The sequence below is a fragment of the Grampus griseus genome (genome assembly GCF_964374135.1).
Source record: "Grampus griseus genome assembly, chromosome: 13".
NCBI lineage: Eukaryota > Metazoa > Chordata > Mammalia > Artiodactyla > Delphinidae > Grampus > Grampus griseus.
This window is the reverse complement of record NC_139007.1, coordinates 50741119-50765039: the sequence shown is the minus strand read 5'-3', so window position 1 is coordinate 50765039 and position 23921 is coordinate 50741119. Positions and strand designations below refer to the sequence as shown.

At 34.8% G+C, this 23921-nt stretch overlaps 1 protein-coding gene across 8 annotated transcripts in view; it reads left to right on the top strand.

Annotated features, from left to right (window-relative positions):
* The window catches only part of TRDN (triadin), a 373155-nt gene that overhangs the window by 281215 nt on the left and 68019 nt on the right, over positions 1 to 23921 (top strand). For all 8 annotated transcript variants that reach the window (XM_082668827.1, XM_082668826.1, XM_082668823.1 and 5 more), the window contains 3 exons: positions 4383 to 4433; positions 9976 to 10026; positions 21049 to 21087. In XM_082668827.1, coding sequence (XP_082524953.1) covers positions 4383 to 4433; positions 9976 to 10026; positions 21049 to 21087 — 141 coding nt within the window. The remainder of the gene's footprint in view (positions 1 to 4382; positions 4434 to 9975; positions 10027 to 21048; positions 21088 to 23921) is intronic.

Here is a 23921-nt window from a genome sequence, read left to right as displayed (position 1 = left end):
AAGAAAACATGAGAACTTTGATATCTTAAGTTGAACGTGATTATATGAGAAAAATTCATAGCTAATAAAGTTTTCTTTGAAAAACAAATTCTTTAGGGATTAGAAAGCAAATTATTTGCCTAGGGTGTCCTAGTTTATCTCAGCTCCCAAATATATAAAGGAGTGCTTAATTTATTTTTTAAATAATTGCATATTGCTGATCTTTCTAAAAGAGCCGATTACAGATAAAGTAAAATACACCCCACTGAGGTACAGTCCAGAATTCTGAAAAGTATTCTCTTCTTGCAGCCAAGCTACACAGAGTAAAAGCATCATAATTATAAAGTTTTATCAGAATTCAGTCAAAGGAAAAGAGTATTTAGATGATTTCAGGAAGTACCTCAGCTAAGGTAATTTGAAGACCTATATTACTATAGGAAAGAGTTTGTCAAAAGGACTAGAATACTTAGTCCATTGGACAAAACTTCCATCTCCGTGGTGATTGCAAGATACACATTAGACAAGTTCTATATCTGTTAGTTGTTTTGAATTCCTATGCCATGCTCCATGTCACAGTCTTAACATGTTAACACAGCCCAGCTTGCCTAGAACAACACAGTGCTTGAGTAATTGAAGGAAACTTCTCAGAGATGCATATACAAAGTGTTATATAGTATTATATAATTGGTGCTTTCAGAACTCCACAACTCTCCACATTCTGTATTGATTATTAGCTTAACTTTCAGAAAACATTCTGAATTCCCTTATTTACAGTTTCTTGAGAAATACCTTACCATAGTCTTCAAGTACTAACAACACTGTTAACATGTCATTCAAAGAAATTTTATATTGTACTCTTTAATTAGGATGTCCTGTTAGAGGATAAGACAGGTTGCAAAATTATATTCTTTTTTTAAATTAAAAAATAAAGACTAAGAAATACAATGAAGTTCCAAGTGTTTTTAAAAAAAGACACCAACATATAAATATAATTGAATTGGAGTTGTTTTAAATTGAGAATTTTTAAACAGATTTTTAGAGAAAAATATTTTAAAATGTTAAAAATATGTGTGCCAGGTTATTTAGTCTATAGACCAGGAAATGATTAAATGCATCACTAAGGCAAAAAAGAAGTTAAAAATGGCGTCCCGACCAAGTCATACTTAATTACAAAGTTAATGGACAATGTCCTGAGTAAAATTAAACCCTGATAACATCTTTTCAGGAGCATTCAAAGTTAGTATTGCATAAAATATCAAAATATTTTATTTTTTCTCATGGGGATTATAAACATAGAATGCTAAACCATTTAGACTACTTGAAAATTCTTTTCTCTGTATTTATTTATGAAACATATTTTGGAGTTTGAAAAAGATACAAAAATGCTATAAAATACCTTTTCTAAAATATCCCTGATTGTCAAAATTATGTCCAAATGAACATAAAACAATGACAGAGGCATGTAGGGCATTCACATATTAAATATTTAAAAATCATGCAACTAATCACAATTGAACCACTCTAGGAACAAGGTAGTATCACTTTAGGATGCAACAGAGATGTTATGAAACAATTTTGACATTTTTGGTGCTGTGTGATGTACATTAATAGTCATGATCTGAGGAATTATCTGTCATTGAACTTACGGATAGAGCTCTCCATATGGTTCTTTAAAGCTACTCTTTCCATCAGAAGAAAAATCCAAAAAAAAATTGATACTTTGATCTTATTCATTATACTCATGAAACAATATCTCATATCAGCAGGCAAATTACATATCTTCAGAAAGAGGAAAGAACCACAGTTTTTGAAGTGATACTTTTGAACACTTCAGTAGAGCTAGCTGGGAAAGAAAGGTTAAGAATTTTGAGTTTGATTCTTCACACAGCCAGGAAATCTGAGCTGCCTGATGATTCTGTTAGGATCTTTTACACCCTCCAATTTCAGTTTCTTTTTTACAATCTAGCTACACTTGACATTGACATCAAGCCAAAACACTTCAACAGAAATATTTTTTTTAATATCCTAATGTCTCTAATAATAAATTGATATTGAATTTGATCATTCAGAGCAATGAGTAATAACTAATAGCTAGATCAAAGATATTATTAATCAATACCCTTTCCTTTAAACACATTGTTTTTGGGGTTCAAAATATTTATGTGCTGAGGAGGAACTCCAGTGCTGATTTCTTTTGTTACAAGATTGTCCATTATTTCAGTTTTTTATTTTGTCTGTTTCATAGGCCTTTTACAAAAACCTTGTAGAAGGAAATACTATTATTATATATACATTTTATCTTTTAGAGGATAATGTTAGAAGAAAAAGTAAATGCTATTTTCTATTTCTTTTTATTGGTTAGATATTCAGGTTCCTAACTTTAAAAAAAACCTGGATTTATTGAAATTGAATATTTTTCTCTTTAAATGAATAGTTTTTATCTAGTAAATTATTTAAAATTTAGCTTGCTATTTATAGCTCTTTTGATCACACTTTGTGTGTGGTATTCATTTTTAAACATCTGGCAATAGCAAAATGGATAAAATTTATATTACCAATATATGAATATATATCAATATAGGCAAATTATATGAGATTGGATTTAAAACATGCAGGTAAAAAGTAACACAGGACATCAGTTTTTCTTTTAATTTCATATGTTATTAAGAAAACAATTTTTAACTTTCGGATTTATTTTGCCTTTGTATACTTAGTTTATTCACTAAATCAAGTTTACGTGATCAAAGCAAATAAGATTTGTTTGGGGCATTCAAAAAAATCATGTTACTGGTTGTATTGATAGCTTCCATTTGTAAATGAGACTTCAAGCTGATTTGCTTCTGCAACACTTGCATGTAATGTGTACTTCGCCCGTATTTCCAACTGTTTGCAAGACATTTCCTTTTTGGGTATCTTGTTGACACATGAAGCACAATTTATTCAAAACAAAGATAATGTCTTCCTCCAAAGAACTCTGTTACCTATATTCCATATGTCAATTGGTGGTAGATTATCTTTCTGTGAACCAAGTAAGAACTCCAGGAGTTCTTTTTTTGTAAGATCCTCAGCTTTTAAAAACACCTGACTTACATCCTGCACCCTGATATACTGTTAAATTGTTATTTCCTGACCAGTGAAATTCTAGTCAGCTGAGGAACCTAAACCCAAATGCAGTAAAATCCTTCCCCAGTTTTAAAAGTAGAATTAATCATTTCTCTGTTATCTGTATAGCTGTACTGGAGAACTTATATTGTGCATGGTACAGTATTTTGTTGTTTATTAGCTGTTTCATGTGCTGTTTCTGCTTACAGACCACTTCAAAACTTAGTGATATAAAACAACAGCTGATTTTACTTTGCTCATGATTTAGAGAATCAGGAGTTCAGGAGGGATCAACTGAGCAGTTTTTCACTTGGATACCTCATGTGATTACAATCAGATGTCGGCTTGGGCTGCAGACATCTAAAGTAACTGACATCTGGATGTCCAAGATGGCTCACTTAGATGGCTGGTAGTTGATGCTAGCTGTTGGCTGGGAGCTCAGCTGTGGCTGCTGACTGGATTGCCTGTATTTGGTCTTGCCAACCTGGCGGTGTCAGTTGGAGTACTTATATGGCAGCCGGCTTCCCCCAGAGCTAGAGAAGCAGATAGAAACTACATGGTTTTTCCTGATTTAGCCTAGGAAGTCACGCAGCAACACTTCTACTGTATTCTTTTGGTTACAAGTGACTCACACACCCAAACTGACAGACTGTCCAGCCCATGCCTCCCCATTCTCTCTTCTGTCGTAAAATGTCTTTTCAGCTTCATTTCTTTTGGTCTAATTCCTTTCCAGCTTTCAAGCTCTTCTTCAGTACCACCTGCCAAAGCCTTTCCTGATTCCATCATTGAGCTACCAGAGCCAATATATTTGTGTTTGAGTTCAGAGAGACATTAGTTCAAATCCCAGATTTCCCGTTTAAGGGCTACATGACCTTGGGAAAGTTATTTAATCCCTTTATGTGAAAAGTAGCAACAATAACAAGACCTACCAACCTTAGAGGGTTATTGTGAACGTTGAATGACTAAACAGTAGAGAACATTGCCTGTGACACATAGTAAGTAGACAGTGTTAGCTATAACTCTTATCATACCTTCTTTTTCCAAAGCCCGTGGTATTTTATTTGTACATTCTTGTATCTACCATAGTCTGCCCCTTGTAATAATTTCAGGGCTTATTTTTATCTTCTGTATATTTAGTTCAATATGTTACAAGCAATTTATCCCAGTAGACACCTGTATCTTGAATACCAAAGCAGAGCCCCTCTGGTTCTTTAAGCCTCAGTAAACATAACACATAAAGAACTTGCCATTTTTTCTTCATTATTCCTTGTAACCTTTCCTCCCTATGATTCTTCTTGCAGAAATTAGAAAAGAAAAATCCGGAAAGACGTCTTCAGTTCTGAAGGATAAAGGTAATAGAGTCAAGTTAACATAACACAAGAAATTTATTAGCAAAAATATCTGAATGTGTCCACAGTACATTAGTCAACTTCTTTGCAGGTTTGTGGGTCAGAATTGCACAGGACACCCTCATATATTTGAAAACTTTTATTTATTTACCTGTCTGTTAAATACTTTCCTTCAGTTCACTGTGACTTAAAGTGCTCTGATTACAATTTCTGAAAGAAAAAAACAGAAAAATGATTTTTTAAAAAGAATGGAAGGGATAAAAAAAGATTAGAAGGAAAATAGAGTATAAGAAGGGTTTGCTTCCACGCCTTCTGGTTCTCTCCTTTCTGTCCTTCATTAACTATATATTTAGTGCATAATCTTTCCAAACACTTGCTAATCATTGGCAAAACAAAGATGGCAAAGCTAGGAATAGAGAGGAAGACTTGGAAATTGGAGTTCTGAATTCTGCTGTCTTCAAAGACTCCTAGTCATGCTCTGTCTGCTTTTGTCTTATCAGGTTCCTTATTGCTATGAAAGAGCATGACATTCCTATTTAAGTACCATTCAAATCCCAGACCTCTTTCTAAGAATAATGTCCACATAAAGCATCAAGCCATCTCTATCGACTTCCTAATCAAGTCTGGGGAATCAGAGAAGGCTTTCCTGAAGAGTTATATTAAATTCAAGTATGATGCATGAAGAGTTAGCCAGACAAAGGTGTGAGGATTGTTTGGGAGAAGCACAGAAGCAGGGCATCTGCTCTTTGCCAGACACATTGCAATCTACTTTATATATTTTGTTTCTGCAAGTTGTGCTTGATATCACCATTTCAGTAAAGGAGGAAGCTGAGGTACATGTAATTTAAATTACTCAGTGTCACACTATGGGTAAGAGGCAAAGGCAATAATCAAAGTCAAGTCTGTTTGATTTTAACACCCATTTATTTCATTTTAACACAGATACTGCTTGCTCCTTAAAATAGGGCCCTTGTATTTTTTTTTTATTTTTTATTTTTTTGCGGTACGCGGGCCTCTCACTGTTATGGCCTCTCCCGTTGCGGAGCACAGGCTCCGGATGCGCAGGCTCAGCGGCCGTGGCTCATGGGCCCAGCCGCTCCGCGGCATATGGGATCCTCCCAGACCGGGGCACGAACCCGTGTCCCCTGCATCGGCAGGCGGACTCCCAACCACTGCGCCACCAGGGAAGCCCTGTATTTGTATTCTTCAAAGCACCTTTGCTTTGAGTGCAGAGCTCATTACGTAAGTTAGAAAATCTATAGACAAACTGGATATGCGATGTGGAAAATAGTCTTAGTCCTTTTACTATTGGGGTGACTTTCCTTAATTCCCACAGAGGAGCTCAGTCCCTTTTTTCACCAGTGATTACTTGTTCTTTGAGAAAGACTCCTTCTCACCTCCATTCTCATTTTATCTGACAATTAACAAAAACATTGTCCTTGTTTGTGTGAGAACTAAAGGTATTATTGAAACACACTACCAGGAAAATCCATATATACATGCAAAATCTAAACCTTCCCTCCTTCCAATGCAGTATGAAATATACTTATTTTGGTGAGCACTTATTTCACAGGAATACTTGAACCATATATTATTGTCCACTATGAAAACAACTCAACAGAAATTTGGGTCTTACCTCTAAAATGACCTTTCAGGCAATGATGATTATCAAAAATTTAAACTACTACTTAAAGACTTCACTTGTGCTGAAGCCTAAACTAATTGGAAATGGTACTTGTAAACATCTGTCCCAGAAAACATTATCTGGGAGAATTTATTTATTTTTTGGCACATGGGCTCAGTAGTTATGGCTTGCGGGCTCTAGAGCACAGGCTCCGTAGTTGTGGAGCACAGGCTTAGTTGCTCTGTGGCATGTGGGAACTTCCCAGACCAGGGATCAAACCCGTGTCCCCTGCACTGGCAGACAGATTCTTAACCACTGCACCATCAGGGAAGTCCCTATCTGGGAGAATTTATATCCACACTGACCACTTTACTGAGTAGGCTCCTGTAATTTCTATTATTGTTGTTGTTGTTGTTGTTGTTGTTAATGTACAATTGCAGACAATTTCCTAGGGAACACTTTTTCCTCAACGTTAAATTCTCTACTATTTGCAAGATGTCTCCACAGTCACTAGAAAATCATGTATATAAAGGTCTACTACATATCATTATTGATTTGGAACTATTTAAAATGAACCTCTTTTTTTATTCAAGCTGTGTTAATGCCCTCAAATATCTTTGTTATATACAAGTTGGGTACAATTTTAGAAGAATTATATTGTCACTTTTCCTTTATTTTCTGAATATAATTTTCATTATACACAAAAATCAAAGAAAAAATTGTAGTATTACCTATAAAATTTCAGTGACTTTAACCTCTGCAGTGTTATTGTTTCTGGAGAGGATTGTTGAAGCTTGCTGCTGAACTGTGGCAGAATCAGAATGCAGCAATTCCACTTGCTACATAGCCTCTTATTTCACTGGAGCAACTTAAAGATTGCCTACCTTTGCTGGTCTCTTATAGACTCCACCTGCATGTATATATTAGAACCCATACTGAAGCAATGCTACATTTCAAAAATCAGAATTATTACACGGAAATCCTTTGGGGCTATATTTACTGGGGATGTGATAACCATGAGTAAATTAGACATTTAAAGAAACATCATTAGGCTTGTGTCTTTATTTAAGGAGGTATAGAGAGGACTAAGGATGATTATTCCAAAGTCAAAGAGCAAGAGAAAGACACATCTTGTTGCCTTTTGCTGCTGATTCAGCTACTGACTTTCCTGGGCTAGTGGACTCATGTAAGCCCTCTGTACACACTCAAGAGGGCAGAGCCCTGCTAATGCAGCCCTGACCATCCAGAAACCAGGCAACCCTATTAGTTAGCCCTATTATTGGTTATATTCCTTCTGGCATCCACCACTATCCTCTCGCTACTTGCTTCTTATTAGTCTGACTTATCTGAGGTTGCAAGATTCACCCATGGTCCAAGAAACTGCAAACCAAATCATAACCAGGCAACAAGGAGGTTAACTAATTACCTTCTATTGAGAATGCAATAGCAGCACCCTTAGGTTCCTCTGGCATCGGCGTGATATGATGGACATTAGAATTATTGACTAGCTTTGTGACTCAGGCTTGCATATGTTTGGATCTAGTGCCAGAGAATTCAGAGCAGAGCTTATCTTCTTTCATATTCTGATGCTCAGGACCATGCACCTGATGATTCCCCCAGCTTCTCTTTGTCTTCACCATACTTTTTCTTGGCCGTTCCCACTCATCAAACAAAAGCTAGAGCTAAGAATAGGGTAAGTTGGCTGATGACTTTGAAACTGATCCCCAATGATTTATTCATCACGAACACTCACCCTAGTTCATTATTGCCTTTGTGTCTGGGAGTGGTGTAAAACCTGAAATGATCTGCCTATTTCTTTGTAAACATTTTCTCCATTACAACCTCCTACCAGATTATTTTGAGAGTTCCAAGAAATATCCCAGCACCTTTAAACATATTCTAGATCCTGATAATCAAGATTCATAAGCCTCCCTGTAGGCTGTTGGTCAAATGCAAAGAAACTACCATATTTGTAAAAACAACACACACAAAAAATGTGCTCTCCAATGCTTTGCTCCTGACAAACAAGATAGATGCATTGAAAAAGGCCTTAATAGCTGACCTAAATCAACGATGTTTCAATCCTTACTAATACAGAAGTGCAGAATTCCCATATAACACTGTCTCCACATTTTTGGTCATATTTGGTATCCCTGGGTAGTTAGGGACACTCAGACCAGTCTGTGGACTTCTTAAATCAGGTCAAAACCCCTTGAAGTCAAAAGGGCACTGAGAAGAAATGAGATGCAGGAAAGTTGGTGCAGGAGATGACCCAGCCTGGGAGCAAAGGTATCTTCCTATTAGCAAACTAGGAAATAAAAATTATTTCTATTTTCTGAGGACTTTCTTCAAATTTAAGGTGCTGGATTTACAACCTTCATATACCCTATAAAAGTATATCTGTTTTTCCACCCCTTCCTTCTTTTTCCACCAAAATCGAAGCAGTCTGCAGGCCCTCTCTTTAGGTCTTGTTCTTTATAACTACTTTAATCTCACACAGTCATGTACAGACACCCATTTAAATCAACATGCTGTATCTTGAAATGTGAAGTTCCAGGCGTTGTGCTCTCCCACCCCACCAGGAATCTGTCCCCCCACCACTTCTCACTTCACGATACATTAATTCTTTTGGTTTAGCCAATGCAAAGCAGTAAATTACCCCTGTCAGCCTGAAAAAAAAAAAGTTAATGAAGCTTCTCCGTGTGTCTATTCAATTCATAGTTCTTGATTTCATCTTCACATGCTGAAATACACAGAAAAAATTGATCTTATTTATTCTTAACACAATAAATAGCAACAGGGACACTCCTTTGCCACCAAAGCCTCTTTTAAAAAGTCTACAAGCCTATGGATATTTAAGGCTCTAGTTTATCTATCAAGAAAATCTTGCTCTGAGGGACACAGCATTTTCAGTGGAACACCAGAATACATTCTTGACACAATCCAGATCCACCCGAACTCAGTGGATTCTAAGCGATTGCTTGGAGTGGCATGTCCATTCACAAGCACCACCACCGTATTTTTTGCCTTCCACCCCAAACCTCAGATGAGAAAAGAAAAAACGGCTGGAAGGATAGATTTCTTTCTTTGCTTCCTTCCTCACTGCATTATTAATCATTTTTGTCAGTAAAATAGATACTGAGATTTAATGTTGCAGAAAAGGCAGAAAACTGGTTTTAGCTTTTATTTTTAATAGGTTAAAAATATATTTTATATTTCATCATATATTTTATCAAATTTATCATAAGTATGATAAATTTATCATATTTATCATGTCTTCCAGACCCATATATATGTCTGGAAGGCATGATATGATTAGAATCATTTTGTATTTGAACCTGGTAGGATAAATGAGGTTTTACTTGATTTGCTTTAACTAAGGACCACATGTTTAAGACATTGGGAGTTCACAGATGAAACTGTCTCAAAATTTATTTTAAATCTTATTCTTGAAATTTGTTTGACTTGAGTCTGATGACTAAAACACCACATTTACATGATATATGCAGAGTTTTCCATTTGATTGTTTATTTTTTTGAAAAAACATAGCCTGAAAGAAATAAACAAAGTTAGTGCTGATTATAACAGTTTTGGAAGACTTCTAGATGCTGAAGTCATGTGTTTTTTAAAATTACAGATAAAGCAAGTTCCTATTCATCCAAATACACGTCCCCTTAAATGAACAAATAGATTGTACCTCATTCAACAATTTACATTTATTTTAAATAGAAGTGATTAGAGAACAGCTCATTGTACTCTATACTGTTGTTTCTTTGTCTATGATTAAAATTATTTTTGAAAGAAAACATCATATCATTTCCATACAGGTTCACCTTACCGCTAGCTCATTGACTCCATTGTATGTGTCTTCTTACATCTTTTGATACTGGTTTCAAATAAATGTTCAATGTTTCTTTCCAGAGCCTATTAAGGGAAAAGAAGTGAAGGTTCCAGCTTCCCTAAAGGAAAAAGGTATTACTCTATAATGAAATGTGAAAACACATTGATCTGCCTATTGCATATTCAGTTATTTGAAATAAAGTAGTATATCATTATTTTTCATATTCTCAAAACTCTAATTTTTATATGCCCTCCTCTGTTTTTGAGCAAAGGAAAAATTCCAAATTGTACTATGAAACAACAAAGGAAAGAGTGGCCGTGTCAGAAATACTAAGAAAGCTTTGAAAAATGCCTATGCTATTCTGATTCCGTGAGTCTGTAGTGGAAAATCTACATTTTGTAAATATCCCAGGGTAGATCCTATTAGGAATAGCCATGGGAAACCAAAGATTTAAGATACAAAAAAATACTTAAAATTTCTCAGTGATAGCTTGCCATTCTGTAAGTTCAGATACAGTAAAATCCTAACAAATTTTATAGCTAAGAGTAACTTAGCGATAAACTATAGTCCAAAACCATCATCTTGTAGGTAAATAAAACTGAAATAGTCAAGAAACTTTTCAGTTATTGTAATTTGCCCCAGAGCCAGCCTGAGAACGCTGATCTCCAAATCAAGCACTGTGATCTTGCTAAGGTGCATCTTATTGCACCTCTGGCCTTCCTACTATACTAGGCTCAGAGGAATGTGGATTCTGATATGCCATGCAACAAGTTATGTTCCCTAAAACATAAGTAAATATGTTAAGTCCAATGTAATACATTTAGTTTCTAATTATCCCAAGACATTCTATGGGTGTGGTGTCATTCTCCAAACTGTCTAATATTTCTTGTTGTCAAAATGAACATGTTAGTGAAGCAGTAAAACCATGAAGTATACCTGCTATGTTGAATGTTCAAATAGAGCCTGTTTCTACATTTACCCAGAAGAGAAGATCTACGTGAACTATTGACAGATATACAGACACTTAGTGGTAAAAATTCCAATTTACTGGAATTTTTTATTAAAGAGAAAAAAAACTTTTGGGTGAACTTTTATAAGCATGCGCTGGAGTTGGAGGAGATGTGGGAGAGTAGTAGGAGGGGAAAGCTGACAGGAGACTCAGTGAGAGCAATGAAGGACTCAAGGAGAAGCTCCATTAGTCAGTGTAGCAATGTATAAAAAAATACCCTAAAGTCATATTTTTCTAACTTTGCAATTAAATTTAAATTAAACAAAATTGTTATTTAGTGAAACATGAGAGCATGGCATGATTTTTTTCTCAGCCATGTATGTACTTAATTTTTTTAAGAAAGTATTTCAAGCAACATGGACTCCAAACCTATTAAGGCATTTATGTTTCACTTCAGAAAAATATCATCATATCCAAAACTTTATTTTTATTGTCACCTAGGTAGTTATTTTGGTGCTATATACAATTTTATGTTTTTCAGGCATAATATGTAAATTAGGATATGTTGCTTGCAAGAGAATTTTTACGGTTATGTTAAATGTTCAATAGGCAGCAAAATGTTGTTACATTGTATTATTTGAAGAATGAATTAATGTGAAGACTAATGACATTCCTTTGGATTTAGCGAAACTGATTTATTTCTTTAAAAGAACTGTAGATTTCTTCAACATGATCTGACTGTTGATTGCAAGGGACATGTATATAAATATCTAAATTGAAAAGATTTGATGCTATCAAGTAATTCAATCATTCAATGATGTTACAATTCTTTTGCCAAACTAAGATAGAAATATCAAAAATGAGGGACAGACAGGCATATTATAAATTTCCACATTTTTATTAGGAAGTGCAGTGCAAAATTTTCCCCAGTAGAAATGTGTGTGGAATGTATATATGAATGAAAAACAATTTAGGTTTCCACTAAAAACACGTGATGATAATTTGAGTCTTTGAACACTGGAAATATCTACTTAAGAGCTTCCTCTCTCTTCTTTCGTCCTTCCAGGTATTGTTTTTTCATCATCCCATTCCACATGGTCAGTGTAGCACCAGCCAGTGTGTGGCCACAGATAATGGTGGTGGGGAAGGCAGCATGTGGAAAAGATGCATTTTTTAAAGTTATATTCTCATTTCATTAGTATTGAATTTTCTACTTCACTATAGGTTTCAAATAACCACTTGAGTATATTTAATGTGGTTTTTCTTTTACCATTTAAAGCAACAATGATCTCTCTTAGTAATATGCTGGAATATTATTAGTGCTTTGCAATTTTATGCATTGAATTTCATCATTTGTTTGCCACCGAACAACCAAAATTCAGGCCTGTGGTGCTGAATGTAAATGACAGTCCTAGGACATTTTGAAAGAAAGTGTAACATGACGTGCAGACTTTCACTTTCACTTCTGAGAGGTGGTGTCACATTAGGCTTTCTTTCCTTAAAGGGGGTCACTGTCATCTCACATATATCAGGAGAGCTACAATTCAAAAAATTCTTACTAAAAAAGAAATTAATTTTAACAGAAGTCTTGTTAGATTAAAAGTTTAGCATATCTTCTTTTAGTAAACAGAGGGAGTCTTAAAAGTCTTTATTTAATATCCAGTCAAAGAGCGTCAAACAGAGCGATAACATCATGCACACTTAAATGATAAAATTCACAAATACATAGAAATTGAACAACATATTCTTGAAAATCTAATAGGTCAAAGAAGAAATTAAAAGGAAATTAGAAAATATCTTTAGACAAATGAAAATGAAAACACAACATACCAAAACTTACGGAATGCAGCAAAAGCAGTTCTAAGAGAGAAGTTCATAGCAATAAATATCTACATTAAAAAAGAAGATGAAAGATTTCAAATAAACAGCCTAACTTCATACTCCAAGGAACTAGAGAAAAAAAGAACAAACTAAGCCCAAAGTTAGAAGGAAGGAAATAATAAAGATTAGTGCAGATTTAAACAAAATAGAGAATAGAAAAATCAACAAAACCGAGTTGTCTTTTGAAAAAATAGACAAAAATGACAAAACTTTGGTTAGATTTAAAAAAAAAGAGTGAAGAGCCAAATAAATAAAATCAGAGTTGAAAGAGGAGACATTATAACTGGTGCTACAGAAATAAAAAAAGGATCATAAAAGACTACTACGAATGTTTATATGCCAACAAATTGGACAACCTAGAAAATCTGAATAAATATCTAGAACATATGATAGCCAAGACTGAATCATGAAGAAACAGGAAAGTTGAACAGACTAATAATAAGTAAGAACATAATCGAAAACCTCCTAACAAAGAAAGTCCAGGACCAGAAGGCTTCATGGTGAATTCTACCAAACATTTGAAGAAGAATTATTGACAACTCTTTTCCTGAAGAATTGTCTAAATAAAAATTATACCAGTAATAGTAGCACTTTTACTCTACGTAGCAACTGACAGTCTAACACTTTTCCGGTTGTGCCCATCAGGCCAAAATGCCAAGTTGTTAGCATGAATGGAAAGGGGTTACATTTTGGAAAGAAAAGTAGTTGAGACTGCCAGAATTTTCTCTTAATAATTGGCTTTCCAAAATTAATGTATCCAAGTACTGTGAATTTTATTTCCTTCATCCAAAAAGTTAATGTACAGCAGTAATATATGTGCAACTATATGCATGTAAAATATATGGATAATTATAAATGTAAAGCCCCAATATTCCTTCCTTGGTATTCTCTCCATTTAAGCCCTCAAGAGGATGACTCACTTTCACTCTGCATGTTCATTTTTCTTGTCACTCCAAGCCACATTATGCAAATATTCTAATGTGCTTCTCTCCTTCAGGGGAAATTTTTTAAAATGTCATAGTATTTTATTTATTAAATAAATAACTAGTTTAAGTAAGTTTAAATAAAATTGTTATTTTATTTTTCTTGTACCATTTTTAAAAAGATTTAAATGTTTAAATCTTTAAATTTAAAAAGTTTTTCATATAAGGTCATCTATTATTTTTATATATTTAACCAGTTGGAGGATGAGCCATACCTATGACCTCTGACCTTTTATTCACGTAATTGATTATTCTCACTTCAAGTTAAAGAAAATGAATTCTGGTGCTCAGAAACATAAGTAGGAAAAGGTGACTCTCTCGATAAGGGAAAAAAACAAAGAATGTCTGCTTATTTACCTTGGCAAGTGATTTTTGCACAACTTTTTGAACCATTTGAATGCTGTAAAGTCAACTGGTTCATTACCTGAAATATATCCAACCAGCTCTCCTGCCATCTTCAAATAACATCACAGGACCTTGTTCTGACTGACTATTCTCTGTGTGACCTACAATATGTTCAGCCTCCTCCAATTATTTCTTACTTCTTTCAGTGCAGACTCTTCATGTTGGGAAGCTTCAGGGAAGGACAGAATAATGAGGCACACATAGCAAGGCATAAAAGAAAGATTAGATAAAGACAGAGTGACACTGTCAGGAATGTGGGACATTGTATTTAGCATATACAAAAGACAAAGGATCACGAAAATGAAATGATGACAGAATGAGGCACAGAATATGTATGCATTTATTCTGTGCTGCAAAGAGAGAATGCCCTCTGGCTCATTTTGTGTTTTTACTGTCCACTCAGCAAACTTTCTTTGTGAGCATCAAAGTCCTACGGGAATCTTGCCAAGGAAGGGTTGCAGAATCAGGACTTAGTCATAAAGCATTGAGTCATGCATTAGTGTTTGTATTGCAAACTACAGCTATTTTAAAACTATACCTATAGAAGCTTATAAAGCATAATTGCTTTTCTCGTTGACCTAAAGGGAATAAGAGGTGAGAGAGAGACAGACACAGATATAAACACAAAGAGAAAACGGGTGTGAAATTACCAGATAATTATCTGAGGATAATGTACACCAATGTTGTGTATCTGGTGGGTCCGTTCTAAATGACTTTTCCACCCATGTAAGGTTTTAGTTAATGGGACAGGTATTCCACTTTACATTTTGGTCTAAATCATCTAAAACTGAAACTTGTAAATTTGATTTTCTTGGCATTTTGAAACCACATCTTAAATTGTTTTGTGTCAATAACAATTTTTTCTTAAAATATTTATTTATTTTATTTTTTTGGCTGCATCAGGTCTTCGTTGCGGCACACGGGCTTCTCTCTAGTTGTGGCAAGTGGGTTTTCTCTCTGTAGTTGTGGTGCTCCAGGGCATGTGGGCTCTGTAGTTTGTGGCACAAGGGCACTCTCATTGAGGCACGTGGGCTCAGTAGTTGTGGCACGCAGGCCTAGATGCCCCGCAGGATGTGGGATCTTAGTTCCCTGACCATGGATTGAACCCACGTGTCCTGCATTGGAAGGCAGATTCTTTACCACTGGACCACCAGGGAAGTCCCGATGTGTCAATAACAATTTTTGAGTGTTAGTATAATATTCTGGGGATATCTTAGTCACTGAGGCTCCAAAGATGAACAAGACAAGATCCCTGTCCTCAAAGATCTCACAGTACTTGGGAAGGAGAGCTGGGAAAGAGTAAAAGTGAAGTGGCCTCCAGTGGTGACTTAGACAAAGCAAACCAAAGTCTTCATCCAATCAATGGATATCTATGATATAGGTATTAGTACATGAGCGCTCAGGAAATATTTATTCAGTTATTCAGTCTAATCTCAGCCACAGATACATCAGCTAAGTGTCATTTCTCCCATTTCAGAAGGTGAGAAAATTAAAATTTAGAGTGTTTTAGATGCCTCACATTAGACCATTTGGTTTTTAAATAGGGAAATAAATTTCAAACTGAGAGATTTTTTTGTTCATTTGGTTTGTGTCTGTTTTTCTCCAGCTGCAGTGCAAAAAATGATCTCTTGCTTTGGATGAAGTTGGGCAATTACTTGAGAACATCATCACCTTGCCCCTTTATTATGCATGAAAGGATTCCTCAGTTTACAACCAAAGATAACATCGATTTAGAAACTCAAGCAGGAAAAATAGGAGCATAGAGAATGCATGAGGTTTCATAAACATATGAACATGGTTCAATAAGAGGAAGGAAAATATTAAACAGTCCATGGAATATTGAAGGAAAGAAATGTAGGCAGAGATAAGATGAAAAGTTGTGGGGTAGAGGCTGTCGGGTGTTGGTTCTCTGTGTAACTTCACCCAAACTCAGGACAGTTTTGTCTTTTGGAAAGCTGTGAACTGAAGACATTTCAAATCAAACTGAAAGATAAGCTTGTCTTTCTCACAGTTGTGTTTACCAGTGTCACAAAATAATGTGTCCACAGCAGATGAAATCAAATGCTACCTATTAAAACAGACCTCTTATTTGCAAAACACTTTCTCTTAAGACATAGTTAAGAAGAAACATGTGTTCCCTGATGGTTCTTCCAAATCCCAAATTGTGTAGCGAGCTGATTGGAGTGACAGTAGTGCTCTACCCCATCCAATAAAGCTTCATGCAGAGAACAAAATATGAAAGTATGTGTGTGTGTGTGTGTGTGTGTGTGTGTGTGTGTGTGAGTTTTGCAAACCATTTGTTGTTAAATAATACAATGAGGACACAGTAAAGTGTAAATGTATATATGTATGTAATTATAATAGTAGTGGATTTTCATCAAAAAATGCAAATGATTACTCAAATGATATAAAAATCATGGGTTTAGAATAAATTTATGAATATTACTTCATTTAATACAACTTCAATTGCTTTATTTAAATATATTTATATTTAAACATATTTTATTGAACATCTTGGTAGAAAAATATAAGAAAAATCATTTCAAATATCAGTAAAGAGACTAACATCCACTGTTGGCCTTGTGTCTGATGCTAAGTGCTTCACACGTAGTGTTCAATTTCATTTTCACAGCAATCCTTTTTTTTATTAATGTGAAAATTGAAGCACTGGAAGTGAATTGCCCAGGTCACACAGCCACCTGAGGTAGATTTGGGAGTCATGCCTGGCAATATGACCTGCCTCCTTTGCCAGCAGGCTTTCCAGATTCCCTCAGACCAGAACTCACATACAATTGCCTAGGGAAAACAATGCTGAAGTTCCTTTGTATATTTTATATAAATAGGTTTGGTGACCTGCTTTTAAATGTAAAATCTTGCCACGCCACTAAATATTGAATACTACTCCAGCAGTGAGTGAGAAAGCTATCAATTTTCTATCCATGTTCAGTATATTTACCTAGTTTAACCAGATTAATTTAGGAAACTGTTTATACGATTCATGATTTAATGACTGACTGGAAAAGAATAGAAACCTCAGTGGCTTTATCATTCATGCTAATTACAATCTTAATGACTCTGTTAGTAATTTGTACCTATAAGGTGTAGCACGTGGCTTACTATGTAGTTTTTATGCATGAAATATTTTAAAACTTTCATTCTGTCTGTATCAACAGTAGTTATAGCAGTGTGCGTACAAGTGTTTAAGGCTTTGGAGTTGGAATAAATCAATATTCAAAGACCAGTTTTTCCACTTACTAGGGAGTACATACTTAGACAAGTATTAAGCCTCAGTATTATTATCTGTAAAGTGGGTGTAATAATAGTATTTACTTCATAGAAGTGGTAAGTGAGGATTATATAATTGTTCATTCGTGTAACAAATTTTGTGCAACAGATATTTATTGATCCCTAGTCTGTGTAGAGCACTGATCTAGACACTATCATACAGCAGAGAAAATGAAAATTCACCCCAGGACTCATGAAATTTGTATTCTACTGGGGTTAGAGAGCTAATAACAATGAATATTTAATATTATATAAATAAATTATAGATAATGCATATAATACACTTACTTAGTGCCATATATAAAATACAAAACATCATTAGTTGCAAAACCAAGAATTATTATTATTATATTTTATTACATATATAAGGCTTCTATGTGCTGAAGAAGCAATTTGATAATGATAACAAAAAAGATTGGGAAAAGAAAAATCAGTGGCATTCAGCTTCTAACTTACAAAGTATTTATAGTGGAGATATTCTTAAAAGAATGCACATTCTCGGGATTTATGTATTGCATAGATTTCTTTCTTTTCAATTTATAAAGACAGAATAGAGACTCCTAAACAAAGTTGATCCCCACTGCTGCCCTTCTCTAATTCAAGCACATGCATGTTGAAGTTTTGGTTGGCCTGCTTTACTTGAGAACACAGTGTTGATGACACTGAAAAATCATTAATGAAGCTCTCCTCCCCAGACCCACCAGCAATTAACATTTCATAAGTAAAATCAACTGCCTGGAAAAGTCAGTGCTGCATATGAAATGGCAGGCTGTCTGCTTCAAACACTCAGCTTGGGGATTGCTTGATTCTATGTTTCTGCAGTGCTTGTGAGTTGAGCCCAGAAAGGAAGGGCTCAAGTGAAAATAACCAGATATTTTATTATACAATAATAATCAATGGTTAAAAATATTTAGCAGTATAGACGGGGTGAAAATAAAAGTTCCCGTTCTCTTTTCCCGGCTTCCAGATCTCAGTCTTCAGCATCAAATACTGCCCTTAGTTTCCTGAAACTTCTCAATGAAGACTTTTTTTTTTTTTTTTTTTTTGCGGTACGCGGGCCTCTCACTGTTGTGGCCTCTCCCATTGTGGAGCACAGGCTCCGGACGCGCAGGCCCAGCCGCTCCGTGGTACGTGAGATCTTCCCCGACCGGGGCATGAACCTGTGTCCCCTGCATCGGCAGGCGGACTCTCAACCACTGCGCCACCAGGGAAGCCCTCAATGAAGACTTCTGACTAAACTTAAAAAAAATATATATATATATAGACATATATATTGTTGTTGTTATTTGACTATATATACATATATACATGAAATATGTCTATATATATACATATATATTGTCATTTTTATAAGACTAAGAACAGGCATCCATATGTGACTCAAAAACTAAAGACACACTTCAGTAGAAATGCTGTCTACAAAACGAGGGCACCAAGTTCTTAGTGACCAAGTAGGCTAATAAAAGAGATGTCCACCTTAGAAATCCTCACCTATCAATTCCTGCTTTGCATATTCAACAGTAAAGTTCCCGTTCTGTAAAAACAAAAGAAAATTACCTTGAGAGATCATGTAATTTAAGTTCATGAGCATAATTTTAAAATAAGTAAGCTTTTTCCACACATCACTCTTAATTCTCACATCAATTTTACAACATTATTTTCTCCATTTCAGCAATGACAAAATTGAGACTTGAGGATTTAAGTAATGCCCAAGGTCACAAAACTAAGTAAATGAGCTTGCTTAAAAAAGCCAGATTATAGATCCAAGAGCCCCCCTTTCCACGCTTCCCAAGAATTCATAACTTGTGTGGTTATCATGTTAGTGTTGTTTACATAACACCAAAAGTCAGTAGTTCTCACATCGTGAGAGGGTCCACAGCCACATGCATGCTGAATGATCATAAGAGTGGTTATAAAATTTCATGAACAAGGTAGAAGTTGGTTCTGATTGTATTGTGCTCATAGCTGATAAAAGTATTCCCCACAACTTTTATTTTTTACAGAAGGTCTTTTGACAAACATTAAGTCTAAAATGATTCCACTTCAAGATTACATGGCAGTGTGATTGACAGGGGAGAGAACCAGGTGTAGAGTGAGAAGCAAAACTCTTTCAAATTAGACAGCTCTACATGATGAGCAACATGCCTATGGATCCTGTCCTAGGACATTGAATGTTTATCTCTAACTCTAGAAGCATGAATCAGTTTTTCTAGGACTACAGATACACAGGAGGGAGCATTTCATATTTCTCTATATTTTTTGCTCTATATTTCATTGTCTGTATTTGTTTTGTTCAGTCATTCATTCAACAATATTTATTGATCATACACCACGTGTTAGATATTTGACCAAATGCTGATATTTGAGTAGTAAACAAGGCACAACTCTTGCCCTATGGAACTTAAAATCGAAAGAGGGGATACAGACAATAAACAAAAATTAATTAAAAATCGTATAACGAAATTTTATACCACATTAAGGCACATAGAAAATATTAAAATAATGTACATCCTACCTGGTTAAGTGAATGCGTCAACTAAAAAGAGAGAAATATGTGCCAGGGAGTGTGGAAGTGCAATAACAGCGCTGATATCCCTTTTTACAGGATGTGCATTCAAGTGGTACAGGAAGTAGGGTGTGAATGGCTATGGAATTCTCTATTACATAAAATTCTTCAGTTAAGCAAATGAGCTTTATAAAAACTTGTAACTCTAGGAAATAGACTCCATTAGGCTAAGACCCAAATAAAGCTGGTTAGCACTACCCCGACACAAAGTCTGTACTCAGTAATATCCCAACCACAAGCTCACTTTTTCTGCTGTTTGAAGGGAGGAAAAATTGTAATGTACCAGAGCCCTTCTATTAATCAAAACAAGACTTTATGCCGAGAGAGGAGAACAATGAGGCCAAGGCAAAATTGTTTAAATAAGAGAAAGGACTGGGGAACATGAAAATATCCGTTATTGCAGTTGTTGGGGTAGTGTCATGAGTATTACTTGGATAGCTCAAAAAACTATGTATTTATCCTATACTGATATTAAGTTAGAATGCAGTTTCTAGACAAAAGCCATTGTCCTAGGAAATAAGAAAGCACAATACTTTATTTTAATGTGTTTATACTATTATACTGAAGTTAATCCAATTTATTTTATAAAATTAATAACAAATACTACTGAAAACAATAATTATACCAGTTTGAAATGATTAAATTAACCACCAGGTGGAGCTCCATGAATTCAACGTATGTAGTCAGAAGTAGAAAATCGCTTAAATTGGTCAAATTAGGAAAAATTACAACACATTTTTTTTCTGAGCCATTTTGGCTAATTTCCTTATTTGCAATGCTTAGAGAATTTATGAATTATAAGAGATGGGCTCTTATTAAAGACAAAATGCCAAATTACTTGATTAGTATAAAACTTTTTAGCAAACTGGAATTTAAACCAATGTCCGTTGCTTAAGTTACTTTATAGTTTACTATAAATACATATTCCATTGTATACTGATAAAAGTATGTAACTATAATTGAAACTGAGGACAAATGAGAAAAATCTATTAAACCTGCCTATTATTCTATTTAGTACGGATTTTTAAAAATGCTTATTTTTTCCAATTTGTTTGTGTGTGTGCATGTGTTTGTCTCACTCCAGAACCTGAAATTAAAAAAGATGAAAAGATGTCCAAAGCAGGTAAGGACACTTTGTAAGATTTACGTATAAGTATATATTCTGTTTATAATGAACAAGGCCAGTGTTACAATCCAGCTGTGTAAGGCCTTGAAATGCTGAAAACATTGAAAAAATACTTGTGTACCCCAAATATTTTAATTGTAATAAGCCATACACAAAAGTATGCTAAAATTAATATAGCTTCTGTTTTCTGTTAGCAAATTTCAGATACGTTTGTCAAAGCATTGGAACTGTTAACATATGCTGCTCCTTATTTATCTACTGGGCAACCGAACATTGTTTACAAAGTGCTAAGGGGACAATTTCATTTTCAGAGAATTTAGCCGGATTGTGACAAATGCCTAAATCTTATTCTTATAATTGGTTGAACCTTATGGAATCACCTGTACTCGAACATCTTTTACCTCAGAAACAGTAGTTTCATACAGTTCAACATAACAGATTCAACTATTTTCTTTCCCGCTAATTAAATATCGAAATACTCTTTGGAGGAGTAATCCATTGCCTTACTGACCATTAATTTGAAAATTGGAATACTTTTACAAGAGACTTCCTGCAAACAGGTTCTGCGAGAAAGGAAGACAAGAGATTAGCTGGTCACTTTTAAGACAGGTGTTAAAAGTTAGAAGAAGAAACATCATAGAATAAAGTTCAGGGGAAAAAAAAGACTAAAATTCTTGAGGAAAACTCCAATTAATTAGTCTTTCTAGGGCTAACCCTATACCAAATATTTTATATCTATATGAACATATTTACATGTCTGTATCTACATACGCAAAAGGTTATATCTATATCTCTCCCTATAGTGAAAGTGATACTATGTACATGCATTCATATCGTTGGTGTTAAAATATTTGCATATACTAATTCTCACAAATTTTAACCTACATTTAAGTAATTCTTGCTTCATCCTTCTGTGTATAGGTTAAATAGTAACCCAAATTATTGTCACTTCTACGAAAAGTATTTTCAGCATATCAAAAGGGATTGTTTAAGTGTTTTTGTATTTTTAGTGAATGAAATAATCATTTTAAGTGACTTTATAAAATCTGAAAATATGCATTCTCTGGAAGATAAATGGAAAAATCAACAATTTTAAACCGTAAGAAAAATGCATGATAAAGACAAAATGATACATTGAGTCTTAACATCAAAAGTTATAATTGAACTTTAGATATATCTGAAGAAAAAGCAAAAACTATGTATATAAATTACTTTACTGCTGTTAGCACCCTTACTGGGGTCAGCGAAAAATCGCTGGCCAGATAAAAGGTGCATGATGTCACCCCTTCCTGTAAGCATAGCATTGTATTTTATGCTTTATTTTACTTTTGGTATATAATGGAAAATAGTAATATATGCACTATAAATTTCCTATTATTGATTGACATTAAATAATTATGCCTGTTTTTATGTTATATTTATTTTTCTCTTCCTAAAAGGAAAGAGAAATCAGCACTAAGGGCTATTTTATTATGAAACATAATCAATTAACAATTTATTAACAACATATATTATACTAATATCACTGCCATATGTCAAGAATTGTGCTTGTTGATACAAAGTTTAGAAACAAGTGATAAGATATTGTTTCCATCCCAAGAGAATATGCTCAAGGACATAGACATGAACTATTGAAAGATGGCTACCAAATAATTAGTTACATTTGTAAAGAGTGCTCTAGGAGTCTAGAGAGAGGGGACATTGCTATAGTCTGTGTCAATCAGTGAAAACTTCAGGGAGATGATGGATTAAGCTGGGATTTTAGGAATATGCAAGAGCGTCTGAGGCAGGAAGGTGATTATAAAGCATGGCAGAAGTCAGCTTTACAGTAGAAAAACATGAATTTGACTCTCTCTGCCACTTGCTAGGGGTGTGACCTAAATTCCTTAACGTTTCTGAGTTTTAATTTTTTTGTCTATTGAATACTCACCTGGTAGGGTTGTTATAAGAAATCCAGTTGATGTTTGCCATTTGGTTCAGATTCAATAAAAGGGAGCTCTATTTAGGAGTTAGCCCGGAGGCAAGGATGAGCATGGCATAAGCAGGAGACAGTGAGGAGAGGATCAAGGACCAAAGGAGATTCCAGGGGCTACATGAGGAACAGAAAATGGCAGGACTGCAGCAATGACGTCTGCCCATATGAGTAAAACCTTACTTTTATAGTAATCTAAGAGTCATAAAGGTGGGAGAAATTGATAGGGAGAGGTAGAGAGGCAGCATTAAGGAAGTGAATTCTGTTTACTTTAAATATTATTTATAGCCATGACTAATATTCTGTGTGGAATTATTAGGAATTAAGTTTTTTAAATATCACAGGACCTAGCAACCCACTGAAAAATACTAACAGCATCTTGTTATATACCCTTTCAGTTATATGAATACAACAATCACAATCATACTCTCTGTACTGTGGTATCACTGCTTCTGTAATCGTCAAGCTGTTTCACAGGAAAAGGCTGGAAACTGATGACATTAGCTATATATGACTCTAAGGTCTCAAGCATGAAAAGATGAAGAAGGTGATGAAATGTAGAAATTGCAAAGGAAATGCAGGTGGTGTGGACAGAGGTGTCCTAGAGACACTAGGAAATCGGGAATATTCACTCTGAATCCTCACACAAGGTTTTGTATCTATGAGCTTAGAGGTTTAGAGTTACAAGCCAAAGGAGAAAAGGGTTTCTTCAATAAACAGAAAGATAGAAAAGAGAAGGGAATGAAAGGCAGCTTCTTTGGAAAGTAAAAGAACTGGTAAAAAGGAAAGTGTGTTACCTGAAAGATTGGGACACACAGTGTATCAGTATCCCAAAGCCTGGACACTTTCAAGAAAAAGT